Below are 22122 nucleotides of genomic sequence, written 5' to 3'. Positions count from 1 at the left end.
CACTAAGGCCTGTGAATGGAAGAAGCCCCTACTGCAAGACTGGCATGGAAGAGTGAGAATAAAGTTGGTACAGTATGTAATCACCAATACATAGACATTGCCTTTTGGAGGAGAGCCGTGTGGTCAGATGAGACAAAAATGAAACTGTTTGGCCACAACAATCAGTGCCGTGTGTGGGGGAAAGAGGGTTGGCTTTCCTTCCAAATAACACCATCCCAACTGTGAAGCATGGGGGTGGCAGGATTATATCGTGGGGTTGTTTTGCTGGAAATTGGACTGGTACACTCCAGAAAATAGATGCCATCATTAGGAAGGGGGATTATCTGCAAATACTGAAGCACCATCTCAAAACATCAGCTAGAAATTTGAGGCTTGGTGGTAATTGTGTCTTCCAGCAGGACAGTGATCCTATGCATACCGCCAAAGTTGTGACAAAATGGCTCACAGACAAGTTGGAGTGGCCGTCACAAAGCCATCTCCCTAGTTGGAAATAAGGGCATTGAGGATTGAATTGAAGATGTATTCAGGTAATAGGTTCTGGTGATGGACCATTGACACTGAAGTAGATTTTGACTCTGTGGTCTCGCACAATGGCTCATACAATTTTTGAGACATTCTATCTAAATGAGTTCCAGCTGTGATTCAGAAAATACGACCATATCTCAGTAAAATCACCATGGCTACAGTCATAGTGTTAAAGGAATTTTTCTGTTCGTGGTCAGTAGAGCATTTCCAGGATTTGTCTCTGTATGACTTCATTACCAGTCTTTTCCTTGTTTTCCTGCATAAGGAACTACCAATTCCTACTATTCAAACACTGATATGTTCGTACAGAAAATATGTAATTAGTTTTTGGATAGATTTTACTTTTAACCAGCAATTCAGCTTGGACAATCAGATGTGAGACAAAATAAGTTGATTTCACCAAGTTTGGTATTTTCACTACTGCATGCACAATTGCAAAGGCTCATTGCTTCCTTCTCAACCAATGGGTAAAAACACCCTCTGCCACAGCCATTGGCTCTGGTAATTTCTGTTGATGTGGGCATTTTCCCCCAGTTGCTGCACTGGGCAGCAATGAGCCCGTTACCAGTGCACTTAGAAATTTGGACAAGCACCAGAAAGGTTTTGGTATTTCTGAGGGTTTTCTTGTTTTGTTTTTCTAACTTTAAAGGTGTTTTCACTTTGTCCTGGCTCCACAATGGTGGAATGAACTCCCAGTTGACATCAGGACAGCAAATACTCTGCACATGTTCCATCACAGACTGAACATTCATCTGTTCTGGCTGGACTGTGGCCAAAAAAATGAAGAAAAAACCCCAAACTTGTTTACTATCTCTTCATGTGTCTTAATGTAGCACTTTAAGTAGACCAGTGTATTTGATGAAGCTGATGTATGTGCATGATTCTCACGATTGAATGCACTTGTTGTAAGCACAAATAATAGACATAGCTGCTGTAGTGTCACCCATTGGTTTGTAGACGTTTGAAGCCTCAAGTTCAGCATTTCGGCTGTTGCTATCTTGGTTTTGTGGGCCGAGAAGTGACCATATGTGGGCAAGAGGCTGACACTATGGAGGATTGAAGGGTTGATCTGACTGAGAAGCTGAGGACACTGTCGGCAGGCAACCTGTCTCTCATAGAGGCCAATCCTTAACTATGCATAACTCTAAGTCTTGATGAATGTAAATGGGTGAGTTATATAAAAAATCACCTTGTGTACTGTTGTCATGAATGAGGAAGTTAGCTATAGAGACCAAAACTGTTTTTGCACCAACATGTTTATTTCTGCTGTAAAGTTGGGTATTTTAACATGGGTGTATATGGGGATTGACTGGCTTCTGGAGCCAGCCTCAAGTGGCCATTCAAAGAACTGCAGTTTTTGGCACTTCCACATTGCTGGTTGGAAGCTGCTTTGGACAAAAGTCTCAACTAAATATATGTAATGTATTGTAAAATGAAAGGCTTCATTGATGAGATAAAAAGCCAATGAAACAGCAAAGCAGTGGAGTAAGTTAAACAATAACTGCAGTTCATGAGCTGATATTGATGCTAGCTAGCCCTGCTGGTGACATAGTGACTGGTCTGTACAGCCAGCTTGCTTTTATCTGCATTAACTGATTGTTTTAGCCACTTGGGGCATGTGTAAATGTGCTGTAAACACAATATTGACATATTATCATTTGATATGGTGAACTTCTTGGGCGTTACATTAACATTAATTGGGAGTTGTGTTTGTGTCCACTTGATGAGTGTAAGTACAATATCCACTCCCCTTTGTTGCTCTGTTTTGGTCTTCACTCAGGGAAAATGTCAAAGACTTGATGCTGATTTCTCTGCTGTTTGATGGTGGACAAGAAGTGTACAGTGAGTTTTTAGAACTTGCTTCCTGGGAACAGCTGCTTTTTGCAAAATGAAAGAACTAATAGCAAGATGGCAGTTAGACCAGATCTGTTCAGTATGCCAAAATTAAGTGATGGATATCTGCACAAAGGAAAGCAGACGGGAGAAAGCTCACTATTTTACCACACATTTATGTGTATCGTTGGTTCAGTGAACAGTGCAGCAGTTTGTCGGACACTGTGATCAATGCTTTGCTAATTGGGGTGGCCTGCGTTTAGTGTCAGTGTGCAATTTGTAGCTGCTAACAGTGCAGTTCAAGTTTGATAGAGGTGATATACTAGTTTTAGAAAACACAGCATTGACTTATCTGTAAAAGTCACTAACAGATGTATGGTACGCCTTCGATGTTCCCCTCCACCTGATTCAATTTCACTGATTAGATCCTGAATTGATGCATACAGGTGCCTACGAGTAATACTTAATGCTTTGTGTTTTTGAAGTAGACAGATTTTTCTTTATGCCAGCATGAATTTATGATGCAAATATTCAGGGTCAGGGTTGTCTCCGCTTTGTGGGGGTTACCAGGCCTTCATGTTCTTACCCAGTGTTTGTGGGTAACTTCATCACGTCAAATATCCAACCCTGCGAGACAGTGCTAAATGGAAATTACTCTCACTCAAGGCAAAATCTGAAGAAAAAAAACGAGAAAACTAGAGTACAAAATCAAAAATTGAACTCGGCACTTCTAGCCAAACCTTGCAAATGATGACGAAAAGATGAAAGATCTTAAAGGCAAGACAGATAAAAGAAAGGGATGAAGAAAAACACAGTAAGACGCAGAGTGAGCACTTATATGATCATCGGCTCTTGTATGAAGAGTTCTGCTGACATTGAGTGTTCAGTGGATTTCACTTGTATCTTAAGTACCTGCAGGGAGGACTTAGCAAAGAGAAGAAGGCTTTATCAAGGATTTGGGCCAAGCTTTCAATCTTTGTGCCGACTGTTATGCAAACTTTATGAATAGTGAAAAGGGACTAACTCAAGGTTTGCATATTTGTTTTCACAGTATTTCCACCTTGGTTTTATCTTGAGCTCTTCCAGTAATAATGGAAAATGATAGGGCTGCTCCCCAAACGTCAATGATCTGAATAATTAGTGGAGAAGCCCTCGAGTCAAATCAAATTTTTTTCAGTGAAATCATTGCCCTTATTTTTTAGCTGCATCACTTTACACAGAGGAATGCAGGATAACAGCACAGCAGGCTATGAACTTTATACAAAGTTGAGTCCCGAAATGACCTCATTAAATGCGGAGCAAAACAAATCAGTATGACTCGTTTCACTTTGCCGCTCCACCACCATTTGAAACTACTTGTGAAAGTACTTACAACCACCAAATCACTCACTCATTATAGAAAGCCAAAGAAGAGAAAGAAATATTCTAAATGTCAACAGTATTCAGCAGGAATTCCTGAGGACAAGGTTACAGTGTATTGTACAGTTTTGAGCCAACACATTTACAGTTTTGCTCACAAGGGCCATAAAAATAGTTTACACCTGGTATACTTTACATAACTGATTGTCTGCCTAACTATTTACAAAAAGCTCATGATATATTTTCAATCAATCCCTTTATTTTATACAGCAATTTTCATTTCATTCTGCAATTCACTTCCTTATGATTTAAAAAAGAAAAAAAAGAGTTGTAACTGTTATTTATTGTCCTTTATGTGTCAAAGGTAGTTATTTTTGCTTCTAGTTGTGAATGGCAGCATCTTCCAAGGCTAAGAATGAAGCCAACGTGAAGTGCCAAAAAACAGGAGTTCCTCAAATGGCCACTTGAGGCTCGCTCCAAAAGCAAGTCAATGCCAATAGACACCCATGTTACAAAGTTTTGTACAGGCTGTTTACAGCCTGGTACAAACCATCCATCCATCCTCCCATTTTCATCTGCTTAACCGGGGCTGGGTCACGGAGGCAGCAGGCCAAGCAAAGCACCCCAGATGTTCCTCTTCCCAGCAACACTTTCCAGCTGCAGCCACTGTGACGAAACGCCACTTCACCGAGTTTGTGGACTCCTGTTTTCAAGCTTTAAGTTTGTCATTGTGCCCGTTGCACCCCAGATGTTCCTCTTCCCAGCAACACTTTCCAGCTGTTCCTGGCATTCCCTGGCCAGATGAGATATTTAATCCCTCCAGTGTGTTCTGGGTCTGGCCTGGGGCCTCCTACCAGTGGGACGTGCCCAGAACACCTCGGAACGTGAGGCGCCCAGGAGGCCCGAACCAACTCAACTGACCCCTTTTGATGCAAAAGGACCAACAGGCCTACCCCCAGCTCCCTCTGGATGTCCAAGCTCCTTATCCTATTTCTAAGGCGAAGCCCAGCCACCCCACGGAGGAAACTCATGTCGGCTGCTTGTATCTGAGATCTCATTCTTTTGGTCATTACCGAGATCTCATGACCATAGGTGAGGGTTTGGACATAGATGGACCAGTAAGGCTTAATGTTACGCACAATTAAGGGAGAAAGGCTTTCTGTGAGGTGTCACCACAGTCTTTGAGTCAGATCCACCTCTCATTCCTCCACAGCTCCACCCTGTTGTCCAAACATGGTCACCTCTGCCTCCAAAAACTAGGATGGCAACGGGCACAATGACGAACTTGAAGCTTGAAAACAGGAGTCCACAAACATGGTGAAGTGACGTTACGTTACAGTGGCTACGTCCATTATTCTTATGCAGTCTATAGTTGTGACCAGCAGAGGCTGAGTTAAATTGTCCTGTTGGGGCAACTGGAATCTCAAAAACCAGGATACTTTGAGTCTTGTCTTCTTAACAGCAACATTTTTTAAAGCAAGAAACAGGGAAATTCATTTAATCCTTTTCCTGACATCCATGTTTACTAAAAGCTCATCATTCTTCCTCGGCAGATGGATTGTATCACTGAGAAGATTTTTGAAAAATGGCTACTGCCGAGAGCTCTAGTATTACCCCACAGTTACACAACTACAAAAAAAGATGCTTCAGCCTGCTGATGATATATTTCTAAAGGACTTTTATTGACTGAAATCAATGGCTGCTTTCAACGTCACAAATAAACTGAAAAACTCTATACTGGTACACTGCATAAAGTGGGCAGCAGTGATGTAATGCATTGACTACTTTTAGTTATGGCCAAAACAATGCAAAACCACCGCAACGGACCCTTATAGATTCAGATAAATTGATAATTCTGCAAAACCTGTCCCACACTTTTTTGTTAATATAGCAGTTTTGAAAAATATGGCAGCCATAATGTCTTCTTGTCTCTCTTGTGTTGGAGCTTTATGACCACTAACTCATGAAAAAAAGTGCTTCAAATGAGCTGTTTTACCCCCCCCCCCCCTTGTCTACGAAATGTTCACAGTGGCATTCCTTTGGGTTGTCCTTGGACTGAGTGTTGGAGACATTGCATTGCTGACACCCTTGCTGGGAGCATACTGGCATCAGTCAACACATAGGCTACAGTAGGCAGGTACACACATAGTCAAGCACATACACATTAATAATGTTCCTCCTAATGAATTACTAGCAGACCTTGAGGCCATACACCTATATCCCAGTAATGTCTGGCCAGGTGCCCAATGACAAGCCTCATAGCACAAAAGACAAGGACACACACACATACACCCACACAATCCTTTTGTCTTTAAATAGCATGCTTACTGAGCTTCCTCATCTGCATAACAATTGTACAAAAGGTAGGTAACAGCCCTCGAAACTCTATTACTGTCCATCCATCCTGAATGCTTCTGTTACTGCAAGACTCACTTTCCAGTTCTTCACATAAAAATCACTTTTAATTTGGATCAAGCAAAGTGTCAGTGTCATGCACGGAGTTATTTAAAGCTATCCAAAATGCAAACAAAGCACGTGAGTAAAATTCCAAGGTAAATCTGACAGGAGCTTGATAAGCTCTGTTTAAAACAGTAACAGATGGCGGGAGGCACCTCACTGTTGGCCGAGCAGACAAAGCTTTATCTACTGTCAAGGTGAAAGGTCAAGCAGTGTGTCTTCAGCCCACAGATTAAACATTAAGAGCTGAATAGCCAGCAGTTATGGCATTTAAGAATTTCACACTCTACAAAATTTTACCATAAGCTGTAGTCAGCAAAAGTATAGAACACCTCAACATTACAGCACAAGGGGGAGGATGTTTAAAGTGTTCTTGCAGAGGGTGTATTAGAATATAAGATAAGATAATGTGTACATTGTCTTAAAGGTCCAGTGTGTAGGATTTACGGGATAGGCAGATATCCTCTCCATGGATGTGTCAACAGAACTGCATACAGCATTTAGGGAAGGGCACCATTAATTCCTCTAAAAGTTGTTCGCTGACGCAGGAGCCCAAATGGTTTAACTGCTGTTTATAGAACTGACCAGATTGGCACTGTTTCAGCACTGTGTGGTCCACTGTGTGGCAGGTAAAAAAAGAGCCACCTGAGTTGGCGTCTTCCATTTTAGCGCACCGTTATGGTTAACACTTGAATGGGGATAAAACTATTAAATCGTGCGGCTCTTCTAGATTCCAACTGTCTGACCAAATGGGGGTGGCCATAGCTCAGTCCATAGGGACTTGGGCTGGAAATCAGAGGCTCGCCAGCTCAAGTCCTCATCCGGACCAAATACAGAGTGTGAACTTTTAGCTGCAGAGGTGCCAGTTCTCCTCCTGGGCATTGTCGAGGTGCCTTTGTGCAAGGCATTGAACCCCCAAATGCTCGGGGCACCTGTATCTTGCGCGCACCACAAAGTTTATCGTGCGCACCAGAAACTATCTCATGCGCATGAGAAAGTACTTCTTGTGGCACATGCCTTGGCTCAGCTGAACATGCACCATCAGCCTTAGCTGAGCTTGGCATTTTCTAAAACGATATGGTATATTTCGTGTTTTCAGTAAAGAGAATAAATCCACTTCCCCTGCCATTCTTTCAGCTGAGCTAAGGCTGATGGTGCGCGTTCAGCTGAGCCAAGGCATGCGCCACAGGAAGTACTTTCTCGTGCGCACAAGATAGTATCTCTTAGTAGATAGATAGTATATCTTCTTCTTCCTCTTCTTCCTCAAGTGGATTAAAACCAAATAGTGAAACAAGGGTTTTTATGAGGGTTGTGGCGTTCAAAAAAGTTTACCCGTCTCTTTTGCCATTTAAGTCAATGGGAAAAAGTCTTTCTGAGCAGCAGAGCCTCACGTTATGGTGTAACTACACTGTTTGGCCACTACAAAAATTGGCTTCAAAGTCCGGCACACTTCCCTTGGCCCTTGTCCTCTCACATGGAGTCCACCATCTTGTACTGGCATGCTGTTTTACAGTAGCCCAGGTCCTTTTTTCCACTATTTTCTTTAATATTAATGACAAAATAACTGATTAATTGAAAACATGATAATCAGATTAATTAGGAAAATGATAAAGGAAAGCATAAGAAAAATTATTGTAAATTGCATCCCTACAGTAGGGGTAGGGGAAAAAATTGATACAGCATAGTATTGCGATATTTTTGTGTGGCGATATCGTATCATCCCACAGTGCCAAGTACCAATTTTTGTATTACATAAATTGTTAATATTACAAATACCAGTTAAACTTTAGGTAGCCTATTAGAACAATATAATTAATTGCTTTTTCAGTCGACAAGATACATTTTGCTGCTGCAAAAAAAAAGACTGAAGTGAGATGAACAGACTGAGAACTTTATCTTGTTAGATAAAGAAGATGTTGACAGTTTTCCTTTGGGGACATAATTTACAGTTGAAACAAGGAAATAAATCGCAATATATTGTATCACAATACTTGGCATATGGGAACATATTTAAAATCACATTAATATTGTATTGTGACTTAAGTATCGTGATAATATCATATTGTGCATCGTCTGGTGATTCCCACTGCTATTCTATGGTGCAGTATACTAGTATATTCCCTACATGGGACATTACAGTATGAGGTCTGTACCTTATGAAAGGAGTTCTTTCTTTTTCTGAAGGGGTGTCTGTTCTGCATGCTCCCTCCCTGCACCTTAAGGCCCATGGCACTTGTGAGCATAGCGCACATAACCCTCCCCCGCCGCCTATGTCCTCTGACCCAGAGTCAGTGGGTTAATAACCAGCTGCACCGAAAGCCATTTGTCATTTGCTACCTGCCGCTGATAGGAGATGTCAGCAGATGTCTATGCCCTTGTCACCCAGCCGCATGACAAATACTGTATCAAGCCTCACAATCTGAGGCTCCCTGAGGCTTCTCAGTACTCCTCTACTGAACAACCACTCCCACTTGATAGCGTTAGATTCTTGTGCCATGATCCATATCGAGATAAACTAGTGATCCCCTTGCTCTTTTTCATTTCCTTTACCCATTGCTCCATAAATTGCTATTTTTTTCCCACATCTTTCTCTCTCCTTTGCTTTTAAACGTTTCCAGCTTTCCTTTGATGTTTGATACTTAATGCCAGCACTGGCCTGGAGCTAACGGTATTATATTGGTAGAAAATGTAGAATGATTTATGCAGATAAGAAGAGGACACTGAATGGTGAGACAGCATTTCTACACCTGCTTTGGACATACAAATTGAATCAAAGCTCCATAAATCAATTATCCTCCCTTTTGTGGAGTTTTCTGTGCTTGTGTTTCTTCCCTGACAAAAAAGACAAGTGTAAACAAATGGATATTAACAGGGATAAGCCTTCCCCATCTGTAACTCATTTTGTCTATAATTGATGTGCTGTATTGATTGTGATGGCTGAAACATTCGCGATGCTTGACACTTATGCATTTCGAATTTTGGGACATTTCTGACTAATACCATGGGCGAAAAAGTTGTCATCATAAAGATTTCATCAAAGGGGCTAAGCAATGCAATGGCTTGACAGTAATTCTTCCCGAGCCCGCTGCACAAATGCACAAAATTATGACAGCCTAAGAAGTCTGTCCGGCTATTCAAGAGTTCAAGGTTTCTAGTTGCAGCAGAGTGTTGGTGTGTGCCGAGACAGAGCATTGCACTGGAATACTAATGCCTAACCAAACAGTCACATTTGAACTTTGGTTTATTCCTCACAGGCTATTTAAATGATTTTTTCTTTTTCTTCTTTTAGTTTTCCACACAATGAGTTAAGGAAAACGCACTTTACCAGACCATTTAATTGCAAACTTCTCCTGGATTCAATCTTGATCTCACAAACCTTTTTTCCTCTCTTGCAGAGATGTCGGGTACGGGAGAAGAAATTTCTCAGGTACACTGGAAGCAGCAGTGGTTGGAAAATGGGACACTGTACTTCCACGTGTCCATGACCGAGTCTGAGCTTTTAGCCCAGACGACACAACCCACAGCCCGGGAGCCTGCCCATGCCCTACATGAACACATGCATCTGCTGCACATCTCAGTCATGGTAAGTTATGAGCACCTAATCATAACACATGTGGCTGTGGCTATATATTGAGTAAGAATCAGATCTTCCCTTTTTGTTGGTTGACATATGGATTCTAGAATTCATATGAAGGTCTCACCAGGAAGTGGCACAGCAAATGTCATTCAAGAACCTTGGTGACATAGGGAATACCTGCAGGATAACACTCTAGCTTGCCAGCTAACCGCTTACACGCCAGCCAGCTGAAAACACTTTTCGCAATAGGTCCTTGAGCTTCTTTCTAATTTTGCTGTAAAGTGTTGTTTACTTGCCCACAGCATTTTCAGGATTGTACATAATTCAGTTTACTAAAGAGTTATTTGGAGGGGAACGAAAAAGCTTCTCAGTGCAGTTGCTAATTGGAAAATAACTTCACACAGTTTTTTAAAGACATATTTTATACCATTGACTCCTGTCACACAACTGTCTAACTGTCCACTTTAAGGGTCAATATTTTTCAATCTGGACCATATTTTTCTATGTTTTTGTGTCTAAGCAATAACTTTTGAAATTGGTTCAATATTGAGTGTCATGCCTGCAGCTGGCAGCAGTGAAACAGGCTGCAATGTGACCACTTGGGGCAATTATGCACCGTCAATTTATGTCCGATTAAAAAGTGCTTGTTTTCGCCACTGACAGATTATTAGAAGTGTCAAACAACAATATGGAAAGGATCCCTACAGCGATAGACCTTTTTGTCAATGAGTAAGATTGTTTTATTTAACCAGAAACAGCCCCAAAATCGCTATCGCTAAATGCTCCAGAATCCAATTAAATAAACCGTAATTTTAACATGTATAGAGCTAGCACATTTTCACATCTAACTGGGTGAATTCAGGGATTATTTCAACCAAATCAGAGCTGTTATTGTTTGGCCAGTGGAAAGACTACCCAAGACAGTTCTTTCTTAGTTTTATTTTGTTTCTGTCAGCTCTAAATGAAGTGTGTTTTGTGATGATTAGATTAGTTTAGATTAGAGAGTCTGGTGAGTTTGGCAGCAGTGATTTAGGGGCTTTCTCTGGTTAAACAAAAAGCATCTTAATCTTCAAAAATAAGGTCGACCTCTGTAGGGATCCTCTCCATTAGGGTTGTCAGACACTTAATAACAATCTGAGCCTGTCAGTAACAAAAACAAGCACTTCTACTGGACATAAATTGATGGTGCCTAATTGCCCCTAGAGATTACATTGCAGCCTGTTTGGTGGATGCCAGCTGCAGCCTCTCTCTCAATACTGGAGCAATTTCAAAAATTGTTGTTCCCATTAGTCACTTAGACATAAAAGCATGGGAAAATAGGGGCCAGGTTGGAAAATACCAGTGTAAAACTTTAAAAGCGGATGTTTGAACTGGAGTCCCACCACAGACACGTATAGAGGATCTATTTATAGAGGGTAATTTCTGCAAGCTGATGACTGTCTGCCAGAGTTGCATGTGTTGATGCACCTAATCTTATGTTATTGTTGCTGAGACACCTCAGGGTGATAATGCACTCCAGATAAGCATGGACTTCCTTCCATACTGCATAATGATTGTGGTGATTTTTCACTGTGTTTGTCCTCCCAGCTGGTATTAAGGAAGCACTGGAGTTAGCAGCATTGATACAGTGAGAGGGAAGAGTAATGACTTTGTTGACAAGAAGTCAGGTTAAGATCTTCAAATGTCAAAGCAGTCTGGCGACAGCAGAGCTACAGCTACACGGCTTAAGCACTGATGCACCTCCTGGTGTATTAGTTTGCGCTGATGTGATGCTGTCAGGGTATGGGGGGGAGTGTCAACGTTTTAAAGTATGCACTTACAAACTGTTAGCAGTAGAGTAGAGACAGTGATGGCAAGGAGACCTGAGTTTCTTTTATATCCGTTGCTGTGTTCTTGTATGTGTATCAGCAGTGCTTTCATCACCATGCTGCAGCTTTATGACTGTGGTGTATAAGGATTTACTATTGCTTTAAATCTGCTGAGGCTGAAGTACCCTATTAACATACGCATGTGTGCACACTACAATGCGGCTGATAACTCACCTCCCACTGTACGTTCTTGTATTCTGCAGCATTCTCTCTACTTTAGACAAGTCTCTGCACTTTGACATCCTGTTTTAATTGGCCATCCTCTCTCTCTGCTTGCATTTTGAAAATGTATTTGGTAACATCATCTCACCTTTATGGATGTCAATACTTTTTAAGTGCTTTATCTCATCTTGGTAACTTGGTAAATGCTCCTGGCCGTGTCCTCTCCGAGTCTCGTCACATCACCCCTATACTTTCTCCCATATTTTAATAACATAATGATATTTTTATTGTAGTTACATAGATTTCTTTCCAATACCTTCTCTCCTGAGCAAATGGCAAATAAAAGTTGTGATTCTTGAATCCCAAAACTCCCTACTTCTGGTCTCATGTTTCGCACCTATTCAGTTGTTGACTTTTCTGCCTCACCTCTCCTTGCACATCCCACCACCTTCTCTATTTCTGTCTCTCCCCTCTCCTCCGTGCACACCGTCTCCTCACTCTTTCCACCTCCGCATCTCTCCAATACTCTCACCTCTCCTTCTCACGGCCCCACCTCCTCCTTCTCTCGCACCCTCAAAACGCTTTTGGTGACACTTCGGTTGAAGGGGTGTGCATAACACCGTCACGACTACGCCACAGAAGCTAACATAAACGTGAATCAAACCCGTGACTTTGACTTACTGTGTGTGTGTGTGTGTGTGTGTGTGTGTGTGTGTGTGTGTGTGTGTGTGTGTGTGTCATTTGGTATATGTCAGTTTCACTGCAAACAGAGATCTTGACATGAAGTGTTTCAGTATTCCAACACTAATTATAAAGTAACACTTTTTAGTATTTATCCTTGCATTCAGCACTTAACATTATAATTATGGTGTTTACTGTAATCACACCATTACATTAAACTGTATGTGTATAATAGATTTATGTTTAGTTCTATGTCACCAGTGCCAGGTTCTCACAATTGAAAATCTTTGGAGCAGCACTTTGCACTTAAAGTAACACAACAATCATAATGACACAACCATGATAACAGATATAAACATTCATGAAGCTGAACTTTACTCTGCACCCCAGGACCCTCCTTTTGCTTCTCTTGTTTGACCAAGAAAATAATTATTGGGAAGGTATAAATTATGGGTTTGAGAGACTACTAGATTGACAATCAATTATTTCTAATGGCGGTGACATTTTTTAAACAGTCTGTCTTCACAGCAGACATTTTGACTCATTTGTTATGGTAGAAAAAGCACAGGTAGCATTATTAATGGCTCCATTCTACTAGGATGTCCTAGTAAACTGTGACGGTGCACCAGGATTCTGAAACCAAAGCAGCTAAACAGGATTCAGCCAGCATTGTATTTATTATTTACACCTGCAATTTGTTTTACTGTGACACAGTGTCAAATTTCCTCCATAAAAAAAGGCCTAGAAAACTAGAATGTTGGTTTCTTAACACTGGCTTTTGATTAAACAAATTGATTTTAATAACTGATAAGGCACTTCAGCATGTTTTAACATTTCCATTTTAGGGTGCCCACTAGCTCACCTGGTAGAGCGCAGTGGCCACAAGTTTGATTCCAACACTTAGCCTTTACTCTAGAAAGCTGTCCTGTCCAATAAAGGCAAAAGTGCCAAAAAAGAAAAAATCAATTTCAAGATGTCAGATGTCACCTCTTTTGTATATTATCCTATCTAACATGGACATAGGGGTGGGTGATATAGTGATTATAAATTGTCACATCATTTATTTTAAGCCACAGGCATGAGACTGGCTTTGGCATTATGGTTCTCTTGCTCTCTCCTACGGCTCTCACCCTGTCACAGACATGCACGCAAAAATAAAGTCTTCCAAACATGAAACATCACATACACTCCCCCCCCCCCCCCCCCCCCCCAAAATCCAGACCACTTTCTCTACAGCGTTAGTGTGTGAGCAGGAGAGGCGAGTGTTTTTGTATCTGCAGGGCCAGACCATGACTATTTAGTCCCTTTTTGCGACCATGGAGCACCAGTGTAACTTGCAAATATTATCAGCAGGAGAGCTGTCAGTTTGTTTCCATCTCACAGTGAATAAATCCTTTTGTTTAAAGGTGCTGTGGTAACAGTTTAACTTTCTGCTAACTACTAATGGCAACTATTGCCCAAAAGCCTGACGTTCACAGCAAAAATATCAATACTATGAGTCGGGTGCTTCAAAGTAAAAGAACAAGTGCTTACACTTTGATTTATTTAATTTCAACAATACTTTACTGAACTTTACCATAACAGTATTTCATCTAACTTTATTATGACAATAGCTACTTTATTTAGATTTTTTTTTGTAACTGTAGTTCATTTAATATTGTTTTAATATTAATAATCTACAGTAGTTAAGAGGAGATTACAAAATATGGATATATATATATATATATATATATATATATATATATATATATATATATATATATTGTACATTGCATAAAAATATCGCAATATAATTTTTAAGCCATATCGCTCAGCCCTACATGGTCATATAGAGGTTAAATACCAAAAAAAAAAAAAAAAAAAAGATCATTGTGTCATGGACCATTCTCTCAGGGGAAAAAAAATCATTCACCATCCTCCCTCTGTCATCTTTTATACAAATTTGCTTCAAAGCTGTAGACTGATTTTATGTTTGGTAATATGTGTCAAATTTAATTTGACATAATTTAATATATTCTAATATATTTTATATTATCGTTTTGGTGTACCCATTTTGTTCCATATATTTCATTTCCCTGGAACTGCTTCTTTTCTTGGCAGTCGAAGTTGGACTGGCAACTCTAAATTGACCATATGTGAGTGTGAATGTGGTTATCTGTCTATGTGTGTTAGCCCTAGAAACTGGGGACCAGTCCAGGGTGTAGCCTGCCTCTCACTCAATGCCCAGTGGATCCTGGGAGAAGCCCAAGCCTCCTGAGACCCAGAGCAGAATAAACCATCATAGAAGTTTACTGTTTAGTAGTTGTTTTTGCTGCTGGATTCATTAAATCTGGTTTTATTTCAAGAATTATACTAATTAATGATTAGACCTCCCCTCTTTCTCCCTGTCTTGGTTGCGTCCTGCTGTCCTCTGCTCAACCTTCTCTCATACATCTTTATAATTAGACACTGCTGAACTTGTTTCCTTTGTGCCCCTATCCCTCTTATCTTCAATGCATATCCTTGATTAAAGAGCACTACAGCTTCTCTGCCACGACATTCTCATTCCCAACTCGTCAAATACCATGACCTGGTCAGTGGCCCTACATATCAAAATATGGCTATCTAGAAACCCCTCAAGTGTCTGTTTTGGACACTTGGGGATGGTATGTCAGTTCACACTCTTTACCTGCATTATGCCTTTTTTAAAAAAGGAAATGTCCAGTTTCCGCTGGTAATGTCACATGCATACAGTCCCTTTTAAATACAGACTTAAACTAACATAGGTTTACTTTGTCTTTATATGGTTCGTCATGGTTTAGGTTAAAATAAGTATGTTTGTTGCTTATGTAATATGTCACATGACGTGACATACTACGTTAGTTAAAATAACTCAAAATTGACTCGGTTTCACACAGGACACAAGCAGCGGTCTCTTACTGTGTTTGTTTGACCCATTTGAGTGGCGGTGGCTCTGATGGTAGGGCAGGTTGTCCACTAATCGAAACATCAGCAGTTTGATCCCGTGCTCCTCCTGTCCGCATGTCAAAGTTTCCTCGGGCAAGATACTGAACCCCAAATTGCTCTCGATAGCTGTTCTATCGGTGTGTGAGTGCATGTGTATGGTTACTGAGTAGCAGGTGGCACCATGTATGGTAGCCTCGACCATTAGCGTTTGAATGTGTGTGTGAATGGGTGAATGTGACATGGTGTAAAAGTGCTTTGAGTAGTCAGAAGACTAGAAAGGGGCTATACAAGTGCAGTCCATTTAGCATTTACCATCTACCTCTTCTTCCTTCCAGCCTACACATACTTTTTTGGTCAGTTGCTGGGAACATCTGATTATGATGTGGCCCAATAGGTCTCATACAGAAGCTAAAAGGGTGACTCTTTGCATTGGTATCACACCCCCAGGGCCACTGACCAAGTGTCAGTATATGACAAGTTGGGAGTAAGAACTTCCTTTATTATATTGTAGTAGAGCACAAGAAACAAAATGGGGACCTGCTGATCCAAACTTTGCTCCATAGTAACTTCAGTATTATAACAAAAGACCAAACTACATCTTTTTCTGTACAAGTATTGTCGGGCCAAGATGTGACCATCTGTGTGTAATATGTAAATGCTTAACCATCCTTGTATTTTGATTATGGGATTTGTGCTAAGCAAGAGTTTCAAGTGATATTATATAGTATTTCTTATGCTGATGAAGTGTCATTAAACCATAAGTGCTAAGTGAAGAAACTCTTCAAGAAACTCAAGCAAGGCCAGTTGCCTATGATATAGCGCGTATGATTGCCATGACCTGGATGACCTAGAATCTTCACAGACAGTGTCATTAAACCTTAAAGGCATATCATAACAATGTGGGTAGTATGTGTAAATGAGCTAACCAACACCTAGATCTTCCTGCTCATCTCTCAGACAGATTTTCACTGGCTCTTTAAGCCGCAGAAACAAGATGTAAACACAGCACACACATGCCCATTAACACATCCAGCAAATACAGAGCAACATCAGCATCTGTTGGGAGTTGTTATTCTGGACACCTGACAAATCTGAGCCCAGTATTTTTATCCCTTGAAGCTCTGTTTTTTAAGAGTGGTCAGAGTGAGCCAAAACAAAAGTTGCAGGCCAGAAAAACAATAAGCTGAAAGATGCTAAAATGTTTCGTAGAGCCGAGAGAGCTGCATGGTCAGATGATAATTACCTGTGGATTTGTCACCACCAGCAACATGCAAATAGTCATGTGATCCATTGTTAATATAAAGATACTTATCTTTTCTTGTGGGTTGGCTTCACTTTAAAAATAGACATTAGTGTATGAAATTGAAAGGAGGGAAAGAAGAGGGGAAGCATATCGAGACAGTCAGAGGAGGACAGAAGGTCTGGTGGTTTGGCCTCATGGCCCCAAGGTGTCTCCTGGCTCTTTGAGTGAACATCACAATGTCTGATGCTGTCAGTTCTGGGCCAGACTGAAGTGTGAGCACTCTATTCTTCTGGCATTGAGCTGTCAGTTTCTCACTCACTCAAGCAATCGTTTTCCCAACTCTCCCCGCTTTCAGCTGTCCTTTCCCGACGCTGTTTCGCCATTATATGACAGCAGCAGACAGAGGCAGGTATCAGTTTGAACACAGGCTGAAATGACAATTGACTGACGTAGTGTTCAGGTGGATTTGCTGTACAAGACGTTTCTAACACTTAAGACCAGTTGATTGTAAAAATGTATTATTTAAACAGTCAAACAAATTGTCAGGATTTAATACTCTACAGCATGTTAGGCTATTTCTTTCTAGGTCTTTTTTTGCACCATGCTTGTTTGCCATGTTTTCATAAAAAGTCTTCCTGTTAAGGCTTACATCAACACAAGTTATTCATAGTATTTTTTGCCATTTGTAAGGAAAATATTGGCTTTGGTGATGTTTACAATGGAAAAGAAGGCATTTGACGTACAGAAACACCCCATGGCCCTTCACTGTCCTTTGAGTTGTATTTGAAGAGGCTTAAAGCAAAGTCTTCACCCTGAAGGGTTTTATTTTGGTTCCTGTTTTTCCTTCTTAAAAACACTGGTCATTTGTTGTAGTATTTTTAAATAGCTTTCAGTGACTTTAAAATAAATTACTATTATTATGGTGATCTTGTCATTGTTGTAAATATATAGCTGTTAATGTATCCGCGGTGTTACTTGACATTTTGACACTGTTCAACAACCCTGCTGATTCACTTGAAAATGATTGTATAATTAATTTTTCTTCTTTTTTTTGATGATGCTGATGCTTAACATACAACAATTTGTGCTCAAAATTTATTACAATTATCCAAAACATCACAGCAGGGATGCACAACGCCAAGCTTCTGTTGAGTGATAGTACAGCGATTTTAATAGTTTTTAAATGGCTGTGTTTTGAGTGAATTCACTGCAGAGCATTATTCATAAGTGATCACATGTGCAGCGATGCCTTACATCTCTTTATACTTAGCTTTATATTGTGATGATCCTTTTTTAAGATGCGCTCTTGACACATCTATTCTTATTTCAGTGAGTTAATGAGTTTTAATCAACAACTCCTCTATATTTGATTTACCTCCTTGGTAAAGTACCTTTGAGAGAACAACACAAGAATCAGAGAAGTGTGGGTTGTTGCATTATTTCACACTCACTGTCTGTCATATGCACTTCCATTGTTTGATGGTGAAGTGTGCTGAAAATTAACTTATGATACTTTCTGCAGTGGAGTTCAGTGCGGCTTTTTTACTGCATTTTGCCGATGCAACTCATTCTCCTGCCACGCCATGCCCGGAGGCCTTTATCTGAAACCATTTTGATTTGCATTGTGTCATCAAAACGATCACACACACTTTAGCAACTATTGCAAGGATTTTATTTGTGGCGGCTGGCTTTTTGTCAAACTGCTTTTAGTCGGCTCTTTTTTGATTTGTACCTTTTGAGGGATTTTCTAGCAGGAGCCAAACTGTGATTGTAAATCACTGGAAGGGTAGTATTCTCTCTATCAGTATAAGTGAAGTACTTCATTGCAATTCACTGCTGTCTGTCACTGTCTTACTGCAGCCTCCGACTCTGTGTTGATAAGTAAAATCTAGGAGTTGTGCTACTGGCTTTTCTTCATCGTACATTTGCAAAGTAGGGACATTAGAGGCAGGAACACCTCCACACAGAGTAATAAATCTGTTCACACTATCGGGGCAAATATGATTGATAGAATTTAAAGCATTTCAGAAAGAACTTTCACAGCCCTGTAGACAGAAAATGAGAAAAAAAATAATGTGATTCATGGAATTATTAACATCCAACGCCAGACAGTTTGCCTCCAGAAAAGAGTCACACCGGTGGTTTGATCAGACCTCTGAGATGTACTGAAGCAGCCTTTAAACAAAGCCCCCCACCCCACAGGTAAGACAGATCACAGAGAAAAAGCAATTTTCCCTGCTCAATTCAGCCTCTACTCTGGAAACAATCCATGATGCACAATGCATGATGCAATATAGGAAGTATTTCTTTTCTCAGGAAAAGAAGAATTATAGGTGAGATATAATTGCATTTCCTTCTCATCAGTACTGGGAATGATATAATGCAGTGGGAATTTGAATATGGAGTTCAGAGGGAAAAGGTAGTCACTCATATTGTGTGTAGCGCTGTGGAAGATTTTTCAAAGAAATGGCATGTTTGAGTTCACTGGGAGGACAGGTAGTATTTTACCAAAATGAGATGCAATAAAGGCTGGCAGTTCACAGCCTTTCATATGCCACGTTACAGAACATAATCATCTATTCCCTGAGATCTGGGTGTCTATAGGACAACACAAAATGGAAATTAGACATGTTTCATTGACTATCTGGGCATTATGTTAAATACACCAGTTAGCCAGCCACTAGAAACACAATAAACGACTTGAATGAATAGAAACCGTTTCATTTTTAAAATAATTTCTCATATATGAGCCATATGCCCGGGGTTATTTAATATCCCTGCACTCACACAATGCAAAGGGAGGACTACTATTCTTATCTTTGTCCTGATAGATATGCATGAAGATCACAGTGCACCCTACATGGTTGAATTGGCTTCCTTATAATTAAGCAGTCACTGGTGATATATGACCATCAGTGTGTGGTGGGTCATCGAGGCATTTAGGCAATCGTGGCTCCCCTGGAATCAGAGGCTACGTAAATTAATTTTCACCATGCCCTGGCACTGGCAAGAATAATGCTACAGCGGGGTGAGGACGTTTTCAATTATTACATTAAAGTCCAAGTGAGTTACATTTTAATTGCTCTGAGCTTTAATTGTTTTAGCCACCTTTTGGTTTCTATAATTTTACACATGCGCGTGATTGTACCATGAATACAAAATCAGTGCTAATTAAAATTTCTGCTAGCCAGCAGCTTAAGAGATTGACATGAAGCTTCTAGAGGTTAGAATTATTAGAAAAGTTTTTTTTCTGAAGGCACTTATTGTACTTCTGCGCCCTTGATAATCCTTCTTTACATCATCACTGCTCAGTATGTATCACCTAAATTATATTAGCACATTGCATAAAAGGCTTGAGTTGTATATCAAATCCTGGGCTCAGTACGCTCATTTGCAGTTTTTTATCATATACACCATAAAATGAGTAAATGGAATAGCTTTAATGAATCTTTAAGAGAAAATGTAAATGTGTTCTGTCTGCTTTCTCTTTTCCTGTTGGTTTTAAATGGTAAATGGATCTGCTCTTGTGTGGCACCGTGCTAGGTCTGACCACTCAAAGCGCTTTCACACTGTGTCACATTCGCCCATACACACACACATTCACACACTGGTTTCCGAGGCTAATATAAAAGAGGGCCACCTGCTACTCAGCTTAAACATTCACAGGCACTCATACACTAGCCTTCGGGAGCAATTTTGGGTTAAATATCATGCCAATGTTACTTGATATGCAGACTAGAGGGGCCAGGGATCTTCTGATTAGTGGACTACCTCCTGAACCCCAGCCGCGCCAGACAACAGACTAGTTTTAACACATTAGACCGTTATTAATCAGTATTGCAGATTGCAGTATTTTTATCACAATGTATTGACATTATTTGAGCTTAAAGGGAATTCCCTATTAACAGCCAATGTAGCTGTTATCAGACCATTAACTGGTTGTTACCAGTAGTGATAAGCATCATAGATATAAGTTATTAGCGGCCTGCCACATGTGCGGATAGGTTGAGAAGGCCATCATCGGACCATGAAATGAAACTTCCTGCCACAAAGCGCTTTCTCACCAGAGTGCTTTCATTGAACTTCCTCCCATGTGTGAAAAAAAATCACAATTTAGGTGGTAGATGGGTCAAAGACAGGACTTTCATCCAGGAGACTCTGGGTTTGAGTCCCATGTGTAACTGTTATTTATGCCTGACCATGACCTTTGTCTAAATCTCATTGTGTCATTATGCACATGGCAGATTTTTCCTAGTTTCCTTGGCAAAAAAATAATTAATTTTAACCTTAACCCTAACTGTTTTTCCTAGCCTTAACCAAGAAATCCCTTTTTGGCAGGAAGCCCTTTGGGCAAACTTCTCCCAACAGCTGTTGTTTTGGCACCTTAAACCTAAGGAAAGTTAAGTGAAATCCATCGACTGATGATTACTATTGAATGTGCTTATAACAGCCTTCTGAACTTGCCCATAGTTGTAGCAGGCCTGTATCTATGAGGCTTATAATCACAGATAACGTCCATTTAAGGGGCTGATAACATCCGGATCAGGTGCTTTTTATGACTTAATACATATGCATAACTTAGCACATTATCATTATCATTAACTGCTGCCTAGGTATGTTCTGTTATACTATGGCCACTTAGACAATATAACAGTAATAACTGTCTGTCGTCATAGATAAGTTTGTCGATTGGTTTTAACTTAAACATTTTACTCGACTTGCTTTTCCTCTGTAACTCTCCTTCAAACTCCACAGCCTACACTACCTTCACTGTAGTCATTTCAAAGGTCCTCCATCTGGGGGGTTTGGTCCAGATTCTCACAAATAACAAAAATGGTTGATATTAGATTAGTGTAGTTCTTTAAAGGCTATTCGTCTTTTTTTTGTGTGTGTGTTTGTGAGCTTTTCAGCTATTTTTCCTCTCATTTTAGTCTGTTTGGTAAACTGTAGGGCTTTAGTGCTTTTTTAGACTGTTTTCTGCAGGTGGCCACACAGCTGATGATAGCAGTGGGACTGAACCATGACCAAAAACAATGACCTGAAACAGTGTTTCTCAAATGGTGTGCTGTGATGTCAATCCAGGTGTGCCGTGGGATTTTGTGATAACCACACATTATTATTGCAATATTCAACTGGGCCTATACAGAAAGTTATGAATTAATTTTTAATTGACTGAATCAGTATGTTGCATGCACCCATTAGCTTATAAAGAGACAAACTCTACCTAAAGAATTTGATTTTATTTACGCTGAACAAAAATATAAATGCAACACTTTTGTTTCCCTCAAATATTGTTCACAAATCTGTCTAAATCTGTGTTAGTGAGCACTTCTCCTTTGCCGAGATAATCCATCCCACCTCACAGGTGTGGCATATCAAGATGCTGATTAGACAGCATGATTATTGCACAGGTGTGTCTTAGGCTGGCCACAATAAAAGGCCACTCTAAAATGTTCAGTTTTATCACACAG

At 40.3% G+C, this 22122-nt stretch overlaps 1 protein-coding gene across 1 annotated transcript in view; it reads left to right on the top strand.

The window, feature by feature from the left end:
* The window catches only part of LOC126395591 (astrotactin-2-like), a 434195-nt gene that overhangs the window by 57365 nt on the left and 354708 nt on the right, over positions 1-22122 (top strand). Inside the window, exon 2 of the mRNA XM_050053178.1 lies at positions 9570-9757. Coding sequence (XP_049909135.1) covers positions 9570-9757 — 188 coding nt within the window. The remainder of the gene's footprint in view (positions 1-9569; positions 9758-22122) is intronic.

The sequence above is a fragment of the Epinephelus moara genome, chromosome 9, assembly GCF_006386435.1.
Source record: "Epinephelus moara isolate mb chromosome 9, YSFRI_EMoa_1.0, whole genome shotgun sequence".
NCBI classification, from domain to species: domain Eukaryota; kingdom Metazoa; phylum Chordata; class Actinopteri; order Perciformes; family Serranidae; genus Epinephelus; species Epinephelus moara.
This window is presented reverse-complemented; position numbering and strand designations above follow the sequence as displayed.